We start from the raw sequence: 13,327 nt of genomic DNA on the forward strand, positions 1-13,327 counted from the left end.
GTAGAACACCAACACCTGTTCTGGAGGCAAGGCCCTGACGGTCTGCCCAACATCGGACCAATGGCAACCTGGGGCTCTAGCAGCCAAGGGAGCCAGACCTGAGCGGGCTCTGGGCTCTGGCCTCTCGACTTTGATCTCCCCTTTACGGACTGCGCAGATGGAAGTCTGGGGGCACAGCCCCCCGAGGCCTCCCTTCCCTTCTTAGTCTACACAGCCGCCTGCCCAGACCTCCTCACGCCACACGGGGCTCCAGCGTGGAGCCTTGCTGCCTGGTTCGATGTGTGCCCTCACCATGGACTAACTGGGGAACCTCGGGCAAATCATTTCCCTCTTCTGGGCCTCAGTTCACCCATGTGCAAAATGGGAGAATCTTGGCCCCTGCCTCAGTGAGTCGACAGGGAATAAGTAAGTGATGATCCACCAAAGGCTCAAGGAACCTCCCAGCTCGCAGGCCCCGAAGGTGAGAGCTGGTCCTTCCTGGGCAGTGGCTTCCAGTGCAGGTTACAGGGTGCCAGAGACAAGCGGCTGCTCAGTCCCACCCCACACAGCAGGGCCCCCTCAGAGAAGCCCCCGCCCCACAGGCTCTGTCCCGCCCCTGGAGCAGCCTCTCCTCCGGAACAAGGGGTTTCTGTAGGTGCTGGCAGGGGCCTAACATGTTGGTTTGTCCTGGCTGGGTGACCGTGAGCTCAGCAGACCAACCAGAAGGAGATGGAGAGGCACAGACAGGCACACACAGGGACAGAAGGAGAAGGTGGCGAGAGGGAGGGAATGTCCAGTGCCCACTGGCAGCGACACAGAAGCAGCAAGATTCTCTCAGGACAGGGAGGCAGCTTCTCTCCACGCTAGCGTGGGGCTCTCATCCATGGCACGAAGAGGGAGTCAGGGAGGCCTCCTTACCGTTTTACAAAAAATCTATTATGACACTTCAGACCCAGGGAAGGTAGAAAGAGTGATGCAAGGAACACCTGCGTACTGATAACCCAGCTGAAGAAACCACAGGGAAAGCCACCTGTACGTCCTTCCCTGCTTGCAAACCCATCCCGGCCTCCAAAGGTAACCACTGTCCTCCACGCTGGGATTATCACGGCCTGCCCAACGTCTTGCTGAGTATCCCAGTGTCCTCACTCGGGCTGAGACAAGGAGATGGGAGCATCAGCATGTCATGGTCGAGGGCCATGTCACACTGACCGAGGCCCTGCCTCGTGGACACACAAGCTGGGACAGACGAAAGGAACTCGAGACAGTCTGGGAAAGCCCTAGCACTGGAAGAGAACTGGAAATACGGTTCTGATCCCTCGTGGACACACAAGCTGGGACAGACGAAAGCAACTCAAGACAGCCCGGAGAAGCCCCAGCACTGGAAGAGAACTGGAAATACGGTTCTGATCCCATGACTGGGGACTGAGAGAGAAGACTACTGTCCAGCCGTGGCACACAGAGTAGTCTGAGGCCACCTCAGAAATCCTGCCACCCACAGGGGGTGCTGGTGATCCCCACACCTGGGTCCAACCTCCCTAAGCGAGTGACCCACTTAGGTCTCTCCTGGCACTCTGTGGAAGCTTCTGGGAGGGAGGTCAGGAGATGGGAGGCAATTCTCTGCTCCACTGGAGGGAGCTGAGCCTTCTCTTGCACAAACAGAGCAATAGTCTGCATTTCTGATGAGTCAACTTGATAAATGAGACTGAACTGACATTGCATGATGGGTAGAAACCCAAAGCAGAATCTAATGCAAACCCATAAATAGGAAACAGAAAACCCAAGAAGAGGACTGGAAGAACTATCAACCATCAAAGGCTGGGGTAGAACTGACAGCCTGAATTTTCCTGCACCCCAGTCTAGGAAGAGGGTCACCCTTTCCCTGAGGTCAGTCTGAGATGGATTCAGATGGAGGAAGACATGCTGGAACAATCCCACCAACATTTACTCAACACCTGGTATGGTGCAGGCAAAGTGCGAGCCTGAGGGTACAGAGATGTAAGACACAATACCTTCTCAAAGACTATATTCTACTGAGGGAGATGGAGTTATTAATAAATAATATCAAGACAGCTGTAAGACTGACCCACATGCACAGTCTTAGAGAAGCACTTGGACAGAGATGGCCATGCGTCTGTATAGCCGGGTTGATCAAGCAGAGGCTTTTCGGAGATTCTCTGTGGGGCCTGTTTGCAGGGAGAGGGAAATTAAAGTCACCCTGTCAAATTCCTACACGGTCAGTAGGGGGCCCCAGTGGCGACCCAGAACCTACTGCTGAAGTTTTCAGTACCCAGGTACCTAGCAGGATTTACACAAGGAAGGGGAGCTTTGTCCTTTAGCTGCCAGGACAGCCTCTGAATAACCACACAAAACAGCATTAAACATTTGTCATTACAAACACAGCTCTTAGCCCTTATACTTTCCCTGCTTAGAGAATTTAACATTTCAGTAAAGCAGCATTTATGAAACATCAATTATACACAAAACTGTTTTTTTACTAGACTGTGAACTTCTTCCCACAGGTGGAAATGTCTTCCCCAACAGACCAGGAAGAACATGGGTGCGAGAAACCTGAGTGAGACCCACACTCCCTGAAGGCAAGCTTGTGACCTCTCCCCCTTCCTAAGCCTCCTCCTCCCTGCCCCAACCTTAGGGCAAATCCCTGCTACTCGAGAGAAAGGAGAATGCCTCTAAACGGAAACCTGGTTCTCTTCCAATCTGACCTGAATTTCCTTCTAGCCCTCGTGACACACACTGCCCTGGCCGTGCGGGCCTTACCCTGGATCCGCAGGCTCTCCTGGTACTGGATGATGAAGTACTCCTGGGTCTGCTGCAGCTTCTTCAGTTCATTCTCCGTGTCCTGTGTGACCAGCCGCAGCTCCTCAAACGTCTGGTTGATCTGGAGGTGCTTCTGGGACATGGTGTCAGCAAGACTTCCAACTGGAGAAGTACCCTGGAAACAGAATGGGGAGAGTGCAGGCCACAGTGAGGATGGAAGAAAACCTTATGAAGGAAAAGCCAATGCTAGCATCTCAAACCTGGCTGAAATCCCAAAAGTGGAATTTTGAGTCAGAGGAACTGCACACATCATTTGTGAGAACCGATGCGGAGGAGGGCAGAAAAGGAGGGAAAACAGGTGATCTGGCCAACCGTGACATCTTCTTAAGCCACACTAGAAATTTCTATGACAGTCTGGCCTCCACCAGAGTCACCCAAACAGAGTCCACCTAAGCCCTCTCTGGAGAGAGTAGAACTCAGCACATCCAGGAGTTATCTGGGTTTGCAGACTAATGATGGTGACCCCTCGTTCCACATTCGTTCACCGACCCGATGCCATGGACTGGGTGAGGTGCTAGAGACACAGCAGGGAACAAGGCTGTGTGAACGCACATCATCTGTGTCCTCACTCAAGACCTTCTTGTAACGGGGAAGAACCTCTCACAGACAGCATCCTAGAGAGCCCCAAAATGAAGTTACAGGGGAGGTGTCAATAAGGCTTTTATGGATCCAGCCATTTAGGTGACCTGGTCTCGGCCACTCCTTCAACACTTGGTTGAAAGGGGGCTCAGCAAAAATCCTTCTTAAGTAATCTCACCTGAATATGAGCATGCCTTTACTCAAAAACCATTCAGTTGGGATTAAATTATTTTACACTTGCCCACATTGTTTTGTGGTGATAATCTCATCAAGATTATGGATCAGGGGGCACCTGGGTGGCTCAGTGGGTTAAAGCCTCTGCCTTCAGCTCAGGTCATGATCTCAGGGTCCTGGGATCGAGCCCTGCATCTGGCTCTCTGCTCAGCGGGGGGCCTGCTTCCTCCTCTCTCTCTGCCTGCCTCTCTGCCTACTTGTGATCTCTGTCTGTCAAATAAATAAATAAAATCTTTAAAAAAAAAAAGATTATGGATCAGTTGAGACCATTCTATTACTTTTGTGCCCCTTAGGACAGTGCTCTGGTTATACAGATACCAAAAGATGCACACCGAATTATGTTAAGAAATCTGGGTCCAGAGAGAAGTGGGCAAGGAAGGACTTCCCAGCTCCTCTCCCCACACCCATGTGACACTCACATTGTTGGCTTCTCGCACCAGCCTCTGTTCATTGTACAGAATATGTCGGATGCAGCGGACCAGCTCCATGGGACAGCGGTCGTATGTGTTCTAAAAGAATCCAACAGCAGACATCACTTTGTTCCACACCATGTTATGGGGCCTAATGCTACCTCAGTGCAAGGGTGAGATTTTATAGAGGAGGAGACTCCTGGAGACATGATGGCATAATTACAAGCAATGCTGCTCCTCTAATACTAATGCGGGAAGAGAAAAGTACGTCATAGGAAACCCAATTACAATGAGAAGGCAAGATTATTTTATTTCTTGTCTCTTAATTTGCCTAAAGTGCTAGGGCATCATTCTTGGAAAAAGGATACATAAATTTCAAGAGGACCATGTCAGAGGAGAAACTGGACACCACCTTGACTGAGTAATCAAAATTATGACCACCAATGCAGGAAACATGGGTGGTGTATGTCTCTAGATGTGATATCCTGAGAGGGACAGAACATCACTTAATCTAATTTAAACATCATTGAATCTAATGAGGAGGAGACATCACACAAACCCAAAAGGAGGTCCATTTTATCTTTAAAAATAGACGAGGGGCACCTGGGTGGCTCAGTGGGTTAAAGCCTCTGCCTCCAGCTCAGGTCATGATCCCAGGGTCCTGGGATCGAGCCCCACATAGAGCTCTCTGCTCAGCAGGGAGCCTGCTCCCCACCCCACCGCCTGCCTCTATGCCTACTTATGATCTCTCTCTCTGTCAAACAAATAAGTAAAATCTAAAAAAAAAAAAAAAAACAGACGAGCCGAATTATTTTAAAATGTCAATGCAGGGGCGCCTGGCTGACTCAGTTGGTAGAGCATGCAACTCTTGATCTCGGGTTGTGAGTTCAAGCCTCACAATGGGTATAGAGTTTACTTAAAAATAAAATCTTAGGGGAAAAAAAAGGCAATGTAATGAAAGACAAAGAGGTTGAAATGGTTCCAGATTACAGGAGATTAAAGAGACACGGCATCGGGCGCCTGGGTGGCTCAGTTGGTTGGGCGACTGCCTTGGGCTCGGGTCATGATCCTGGAGTCCTGGGATCGAGTCCCGCATTGGGCTCCCTGCTCAGCGGGGAACCTGCTTCCCCCTCCCCCTCTGCCTGCCTCTCTGCCTACTTGTGATCTCTTTCTCTGTGTCAAATAAATAAATAAAATCTTTAAAAAAAAAAAAAAAAGAGAGAGAGACACGGCATGGACACCTGGGTGGCTCAGTTTGTTAAGCGGCTGCCTTTGGCTCAGGTCGTGATCCCAGGGTCCTGGTATTGAGTCCCACATCTGGCTCCTGGCTCAGCAGAGAGCCTCCTTCTCCCTCTCACTCTGCCTGTACTCTCACTCTCTGTTAAATGAGTAAATAAAATCTTAAAAAAAAAAAAAAAAAGGAGAGAGAGAGAGAGACAGGACAACCAGATGCAAATGTGGTTCTGGGCCAGAGGGGAAAAAAAATGCCATAAAGGTTATTATTGAGTCAGTTAACAAAATGGAAATATAGATATGATTACCTAAGAGTGTTTTGTCAATATGACATGCACTGAGGCTGATAACTGTACTACAACCAGGAAGAGAAAATGCACACTGAAGCACGCAGGGGCAACGGGACATGATGTATGCAACTTACTCTCAAGTCACAAAAAATGTGTGTGGAGAGAGACTGAAATGATAAAGCAAATATTAACAACGGGTGTATCTGGGCATATGTAGGTTCTTTGTTTCAATCCTGCAATTCCCTATAAATCTGAAATTGTTTTCAAATAAAAAGTTTAAAAATAAAAGGCTACAATCACAAAATCATACAATAAGAACTTTATACACCTAACATGTAACACTGGGTTGAAGCAGAGAAAGAAAAGCTCCATGGGAAGTACTAAAGGGAGAGTCTCTCCTAGGGAAGAGACTTGAGCGTGAGCTCACGTTCACACCCACCTGGAGCTGCGTAGCATAGTGCCCCAGCTTGATCTTCAGTAAGAACCCATCCTCCCCGACTTGGTGCTCCGCCTTCTTCTGCAGCTCCTGCACCAGGCCCTCCAGGAGCTGGGTGGCCTTAATGTTCTCCTGTGGATTATCAAGATCTATTGAGTCCCTAGGGGAAAAAAATTACATACATATGTATACATACATGCAAATACAGCCTCAACGCATCACACCTTTTCTTTAGCTGAAGTGTTTTCTTCATAATGCTCACGGCAAATTTCAGGAAACAGTCCAATTCAAATTGTCTAGATGCCTACATTAATCTATCCCTAATCCACTAATTACCTTAGTGGACTGTATATTTCCTTTCTTTTCTTCTTTCTTCTCTCTCTCTCTCTCTCTTTTTCTTTCTTTTTTTTTTTTTTTTTTTTTAAAGATTTATTTATTTATTTATTTGACAGACAGAGATCACAAGTAGGCAGAGAGGCAGGCAGAGAGAGAGAGGAGGAAGCAGGCTCCCTGCTGAGCAGAGAGCCCGATGCGGGGCTCGATCCCAGGACCCTGGGATCATGACCTGAGCCGAAGGCAGAGGCTTTAACCCACTGAGCCACCCAGGCGCCCCTCTTTTTCTTTCTTTTACAATGTACTGCCCTTTCTCCTTCCTTCTACTGACTTGCTCTGGTGCTTACACTATCTGCTAGAAATGAAGGGAAAAGGAAAGTGCTTCGTGTACTCTGAAGGAAACAAGGGCTCTGATAACTTCCTATTTATAGTTACCCCTCAAGGGTGTAAGGGGGCACAAGGTTAAGAATGTTCTACATGCTTCTGCGAGCCTTGACTAGTTCTGTGTGTTGCTAATTTCACACAGTACTTCTTAAAGTAAAGACAGGTGCAATAACACTGACTGCCACTTCTAAGGAAGCCTGGAAATGAGATATTAAGACAGAAGGTGCCTGTAAGCATTGACACAAGTCACTGGTCGCAGGTCTGGGACCTCCAGGCAATGCTAACTCTTCCAGTGACGCGGAGAAACCACTCTACAGATTTTGTACTAATTCAGAGCCGTTGAACTGGTGACAGGTTGGACAGTTTCCCGCCCTCCCTCTCTTCCTTTTCCTCTTTATTCCTTCCTTCCTTCTCTCCTTCCCCCACTCCCCTCGCCAACTCTCTTTTTTCAAACAATTTAGGCAACAATTGCTATTGGGCAGTATTAAATTGCTCAACTCAGCTCGCTGAAGAAACTAAACAGCTGTCAGATTGAAGTAACGTTCAGTTACTACTGACCGGGTCTGGAGCCAAATACAAGATCTGGTGGTCGCTAAAGGCTGCACCTCTACACCCTGAAATCAGTCAGCAACTAGTTTCAGACAAAGGCTCAAGCAGGTGTGCCCAAACGCTGATGATAACGTAGTTCAGTGAATATACCCCCATCTATACTCTGAGAAGGCAGTAGAGAAAGCCAAATTTTAAGTACATATCCTCTCTGTACTAAGTAAAGTTTATGTATTAAATGAAAGCCTGGAAGGAATGAAGGGCAGCCCTACACCTCTGTTTCCACTGGCAATAATGCTCCTCATCTGAAGAACCCACTCTTGAGAAGATCCGGTCTCTGTGCAAAACTCACAGAAACCATGTACTGGTTCTGGCACTTGAAAACTCAATTCTCTACTTAAAAAGTGGTGGTTGGGGGGGGGGGCTTTCTTAGCTTAAACATGAAGAAACGAACATCTTTTTAAATTAAAATCTTGGGGTGCCTGGGTGGCTCAGTGGGTTAAAGCCTCTGCCTTCGGCTCAGGTCCTGATCCCAGGATCCTGGGATTGAGGCCCCGCATCTGGCTCTCTGCTCGGCAGGGAGCCTGCTTCCTCCTCTCTCTATGCCTGCCTCTCTGCCTACTTGTGATCTTTGTCTGTCAAATAAATAAATAAAATCTCTAAAAAAATAAATTAATTAAAATCTTTATGTTCTTAAGAAAACCACGCTAAATAAAATTTAGGTTTTCTTTGATATCAACACAGTCTTTTAACATTCGTTCGATAAGAAACTACATGGGGAATCTACTAAATGAAATTTTAAATCACCAGAAACTTCCTACTAGTTTTTTTTCTGAACTCTCCAAGTCATTAAAACAGAAAAGAAAATGAAAAAAATGGAAAAGCGCTAGACAAGGTGCAGCTGATGTGCTTATGTTTAGCTTGTTTTTTTCTCACTTCATTACAAGAGGTTGAGATTTTTTAAATTGCCCAGAAAATTGCCTTCCTTTGGTGCTCTCTAGTTTCCGACCAGAAATCTGCTACTAACACAGAACTGCAATTACTGCAAGGTGGCAACACTGACAGGTACACAGGCCTGCTCGGACAGTCGCAGAGTGGCCTCTTGTCCTGGGCTCTGCAGGGGCACACCCCACCCTGCCCACCCTGCCACCCCCTGCAGAGGCCTGAAGCAGCTGATGAGCCCATCAGATCAGAAGGACAGGCTGCTGGCCACCCAACATGTTCCCAGGCCCTGAGCAGAACAGGCCCTGAGCCTGTAATAACGTCCATTCAAAAGCTCTGTTGTCAATCTACTGCATTATACTAACTCTGAAAGAATTTAATAATTTTCCCTCTGAGCACATAGACAGTAATTTGGAAAATAAGAGTAAAAACACGCCTGTTAAATCTGCCACCAAGAGACACCTGAGTGGCTCAGTGGGTTAAGCCGCTGCTTTCGGCTCAGGTCACGATCCTGGGGTCCTGGGATCCAGTCCCGCATCGGGCTCCTTGCTCAGTGGGGAGCCTGCTTCTCTCTCTACCTCTGCCTGCCACTCTGCCTGCTTCTGCATGACCTCTCTGACAAATAAATAAATAAAATCTTTAAAAAAAAATCTGCCACCAGGAATGTAATTATTGTTATTATTTTGGTGTATTGTCTTTTGGTCTTTATGTGTATGTATACATTTAAAAACAACAATGTCGCCATTGTTAACTTTGTTAATAATACATTTTATTAAATGATATGCATATGCATACCTGAGCTGCCCCATTAAGCACTAAATTCTTTGTGGACAAACAAGGGCTTTACTCTGTTCATATAAACTCTACACCCTACAGGCACTCAAAACATATTTGTCAACTGTGGTTTATTAGCAGCAATGATCTAATGCTTTTAGCCACAACTTACTATTTATTAAAGGGAAAGAGGAAAAAATAAGATACAGGAAAAAAATCCCATTTTAAAAATCTCAAAAGAGTTATTCCATCTCTCTAAAATCTAAGCTAGGGCTAAATAACTTTTCATGGGTCACATCATTTTTTAAAAATGTACAACTTTTAAAGTCTCCCTCATGTTCTTTCCAATCAAACTTCCACAACCTTGTGCTTCACTAAATATGACAGAAAAAACTGGGTTCACTTACCAGGCTTGGCTTTCAATCCACTGGGATAAATAATGTCGCACCTCGATGGGGAAATGCTGGCCATATAATGCTTGCATCTGATGAAGAGCATCACCTTGGAGCTGCTGGGCCTGTATCCACACAGCCATGGTTTCAATCTGTTAAACAAGCGATCAGTGGTTTGGGTGGGTTTTTTTTTTTCTTCCCCCTTTAAATCCACTAGAATAAATAGTCACAATTTAAAAACCTAGAGATAAATGCTTTTAATGCTTTTAAGCCCTTCATGGTAGAATAGAGATCACTATTCTGGAACTGAATTTTAGCTTTAAAATGTTTCAAAACGGGGCGCCTGGGTGGCTCAGTGGGTTAAAACCTCTGCCTTCGGCTCAGGTCAAGATCCCAGGGTCCTGGGATCGAGCCCCGCATTGGGCTCTCTGCTCAGCGGGGAGCCTGCTTCCTCCTCTCTCTCTGCCTGCCTCTGCCTACTTGTGATCTGTCAAATAAATAAATAAAATCTTAAAAAAAAAAAAAAGGCCGGGGGGGTATTTCATTTAAAAAATAAAATAAAATAAAATGTTTCAAAACGTACACATCCAGTATGGCCATGAAAGGTATATAACTTGGTCTACAAAGTGCCAACTGTAAAACATACTGAAAATCCTCCGAGTGAAAGTACAAAGCCAGCACTGGGAGAAGAACTGCCTATAACTTTGGTATCACAGACATATTTACTTTTATTCCAAACTTGAAGTAACAATAAGCAGCATTTTAACAGTAAGATAATTAGCACCTTATGTCCAGGTTGGACTCCCCTGCTCAGCAGAGAGTCTGCTTTTTTTTTTTTTTTAATCACTTGTTTTAGGGCACTTGGGTGGCTCAGTCAGTTAAGGGTCTGCCTTCGGCTCAGGTCATGATCCTAGAGTCCCAGGATTAAGTCCTGCATCGGGCTCCCTCCTCAACAAGGAGGCTGCTTCTCCCTCTGCCTGTCATTTCCTCTGCTTGTGGTCCCTCTCTCAAATAGATAAATAAATAAAATCTTAAAAAAAAAAATCACTTGTTTTAGATTTGGCATTTTGACTAGAAATGCAATAAATGTGCTGCCATTTTGAAAAAGACCCAGTAAAAGAAAAGTGAAAATATCTAAAACATGAATTGAACACTAAGTATTATTGCCAGTTACTTAAGCTGCAATGCTATATGCAGAAAGGGCACAGATTTACCTGGAAAAATGCCCCAAGTTTCACCTTCTGAGTTACTGCTAAGGAATTTATGAAGCAATCTTCTATTAAATTACAGTATTTAAAAATCTGTCCGACAGGGACCCTAGGTGGCTCAGTCAGTTAAACATCTGCCTTTGGTTCAGGTCATGGTATTGGGATCCAGCCTCGCACTGGGCTCGTTGCTCAGCAGGGAGCCTGCTTCTCCCTCAGCCTGCCACGCCCTCTGCTTGTGTGCTCTGTCAAACAAAATCTTAAAAAAAAAACAAACTCTCCAACATAAAAACAATACATTCCAGCTAAGAGAACAAGAACCATTATATTCCAATAGTAGGTAGGTTTTTAAAACATGCCCTTGAGTCTAGAAATTTTATAAAACTACCATGATGCCTTCTCTCAGATTTACCTAAAAATTTTATTTATTGGGGCGCCTGGGTGGCTCAGTGGGTTAAGCCTCAGTCTTTGGCTCAGATCATGATCTCAGGATCCTGGGATGGAGCCCCACGTTGGGCTCTCTGCTCGGCGGGGAGCCTGCTTCCCGTTCTCCCTCTGTCTGTCTCTCTGCCTACTTGTGATCTCTCTCTGTCAAATAAACAAATAAAATCTTTAAAAAAAATAGATTTTTAAAAATTTATTTCACAGAGAGAGAGAGACCTCGAGAGAGAACATAAGCCAGAGGAAAGGGAGAGGGGGAAGCAGGCTTCCTGCTGAGCAGGGAGCCTTATACGGGACTGGATCCCAGGACCCCGGGATCATGACCTGAGCCAAAGGCAGACAGTTAACCACTGAACCACCCACCCAGGTGCACCTACCTGAGAATTTTTAATTCAGTTGGCAGAAACTCTCTGGGATCAACCTAATTGGGATGGCAACATTACTTTCATTACACAGAGGGTACAAAAACTGAATCTTACTCTAATACCAGGATCCATAATGTAGAATTTGGAAGGCAGGGCTAACTTGAAACCCATCCAAAACGATCTGGCTACTGATTTCCACCATTTTCTTCACTATGTTACAATTAGGGTCCAGTGAATCAGATCTTGATTTTGTTGACTACCAAAGACTACACATGTGTGTTGGGAAATAAATATCTAGTTGTAGTTGTCCGATAGTATAACACTGAGCTATTTATGGGACAAGTCAGTTAGCCAACAATGAGGTATGGGGTGGATGCCAGTTACCTATTTTAGACTTGTGCAATGCTATAGAACACTTGAGTGGCGTACAATTTTATTTAGGGCTTTTGGACATTAAGGTTGGGATCACTGTGAGATCATCCAAAACATCAAATTTCAATGGCTGAGAGTTTACTAGGAGAAAGGCCTGGCTAAAAGAGCTCTCTCCAGAATCAACTGCACATTATAATCTAACACCTGGAAGACATTTAATTGTACAATATAATTTTTAATTAAATGAATTGTATCCCAAGATTTTGGAAAATTGGAACGGAGACCAAGACATGTTTTTTGGATAAAAGGTAAAAGGATGGATGGGTGGAGAAGCTTAAGGAGTTAAGTGTATGGAAGAGCAATGAAGTAATGAAGAACATAATTCAGGTATTCATCTCTTTTAGTGGTAAGGAATTGAAAAGAAGTAGGACCTCACCATAGCTGTATTAATGATTATATGAACAATACCAACAGATACAAAAATTGTCTTGAATCCCACATTCATTAACTGAACTGACCCAAGAGACAAAAGAAGAAAAACTGTTGGAAAACGTTTATCTCCTCAGACACCTCTCTGTCCGTGCAAACAACACTGTATTCTGGTCACACTGTAACCTCTTGGTCTACTTGACTTTTTTTCACATCACTTATCACTTCCTGACTTTTATCATATATTTGTTTGCTGACTTCTCACTAGGGTAAAATCACCATGAACACAATGACTTTGTTTTGTTCATTATTTCTCTTGGGCCTAGAGCAGTACCTGGCACATAAGCATTCTGTAAATTTTTTATTGTTTTTGAATTAAAAAATGGGTACACACAATTTGGTCAAGTCCATCAGCTCTTTTCAAAGTTATTATGGAACAAGGTATCAGTATGAAATACCAAGGCAAGAAAATGGAACAGATTTTATAAAATAAATTTATAATTTTGTAATTATAAATTTATAATACAGAGTCTGTATTAATAATATTCTATTTGTTCTTTAATAACACATGCCACAGGGCACCTGGGTGGCTCAGTTGGTTAAGTGGCTGCCTTGACTCAGATCATGGTCCTGGAATCTGGGGATGGAGCCTTGTGTCCAGGTCGGACTCCCCTGCTCAACGGAGAGTCTGCTTCTTCCTCTGCCTCTGCTCCTCCCCGCACTTGTATTCTCTCGCTTACTCTCTCAAATAAATAAATAAAATCTTTTAAAAAAATAACATATGCTATAATTTGTAATTTTTTAAAAGTTTTTATTAATTTATTTTTGTTTACCTTCCCCACTGAACTCTAAGGACAGCAAGTGAAGGGAGCACATTTATTTACTACTGTGTCCCTAATGCCTAGTATAGCGGCTTGCCATGGTAAGTAATCAATACATAATTTGCTAGTGAATAAACACATATTTGGTAAATATCTCAAATGTCCTGCTGGTTGAACATATTACAGGTGTCATATTGTTTTAAGAAAGAAGTATGGAAAAAAAAGAGAAAGCAGTACAATGATAATATGCCATATATGTAGGCACATATATGGGGCCCCTAGATGGCTCAGTTGGTTAAGCATCTGACTCTTGGTTTCAGCTCAGGT

The 13,327-nt window shown here is 44.8% G+C and overlaps 1 protein-coding gene across 1 annotated transcript in view; it reads right to left on the bottom strand.

Moving 5' to 3' along the window:
* The window catches only part of STAT5B (signal transducer and activator of transcription 5B), a 67,073-nt gene that overhangs the window by 14,796 nt on the left and 38,950 nt on the right, over positions 1 to 13,327 (bottom strand). Inside the window, exons 2-5 of the mRNA XM_080827075.1 lie at positions 9,383 to 9,519; positions 6,000 to 6,156; positions 4,047 to 4,136; positions 2,755 to 2,929 (exon numbers count right to left, since the gene is read on the bottom strand). Of these exons, the coding sequence (XP_080683201.1) occupies positions 2,755 to 2,929; positions 4,047 to 4,136; positions 6,000 to 6,156; positions 9,383 to 9,510 (550 nt within the window). The 5' untranslated portion in view covers positions 9,511 to 9,519. The remainder of the gene's footprint in view (positions 1 to 2,754; positions 2,930 to 4,046; positions 4,137 to 5,999; positions 6,157 to 9,382; positions 9,520 to 13,327) is intronic.

The sequence above is a fragment of the Martes martes genome, assembly GCF_963455335.1.
Source record: "Martes martes genome assembly, chromosome: 16".
Lineage (NCBI taxonomy): Eukaryota > Metazoa > Chordata > Mammalia > Carnivora > Mustelidae > Martes > Martes martes.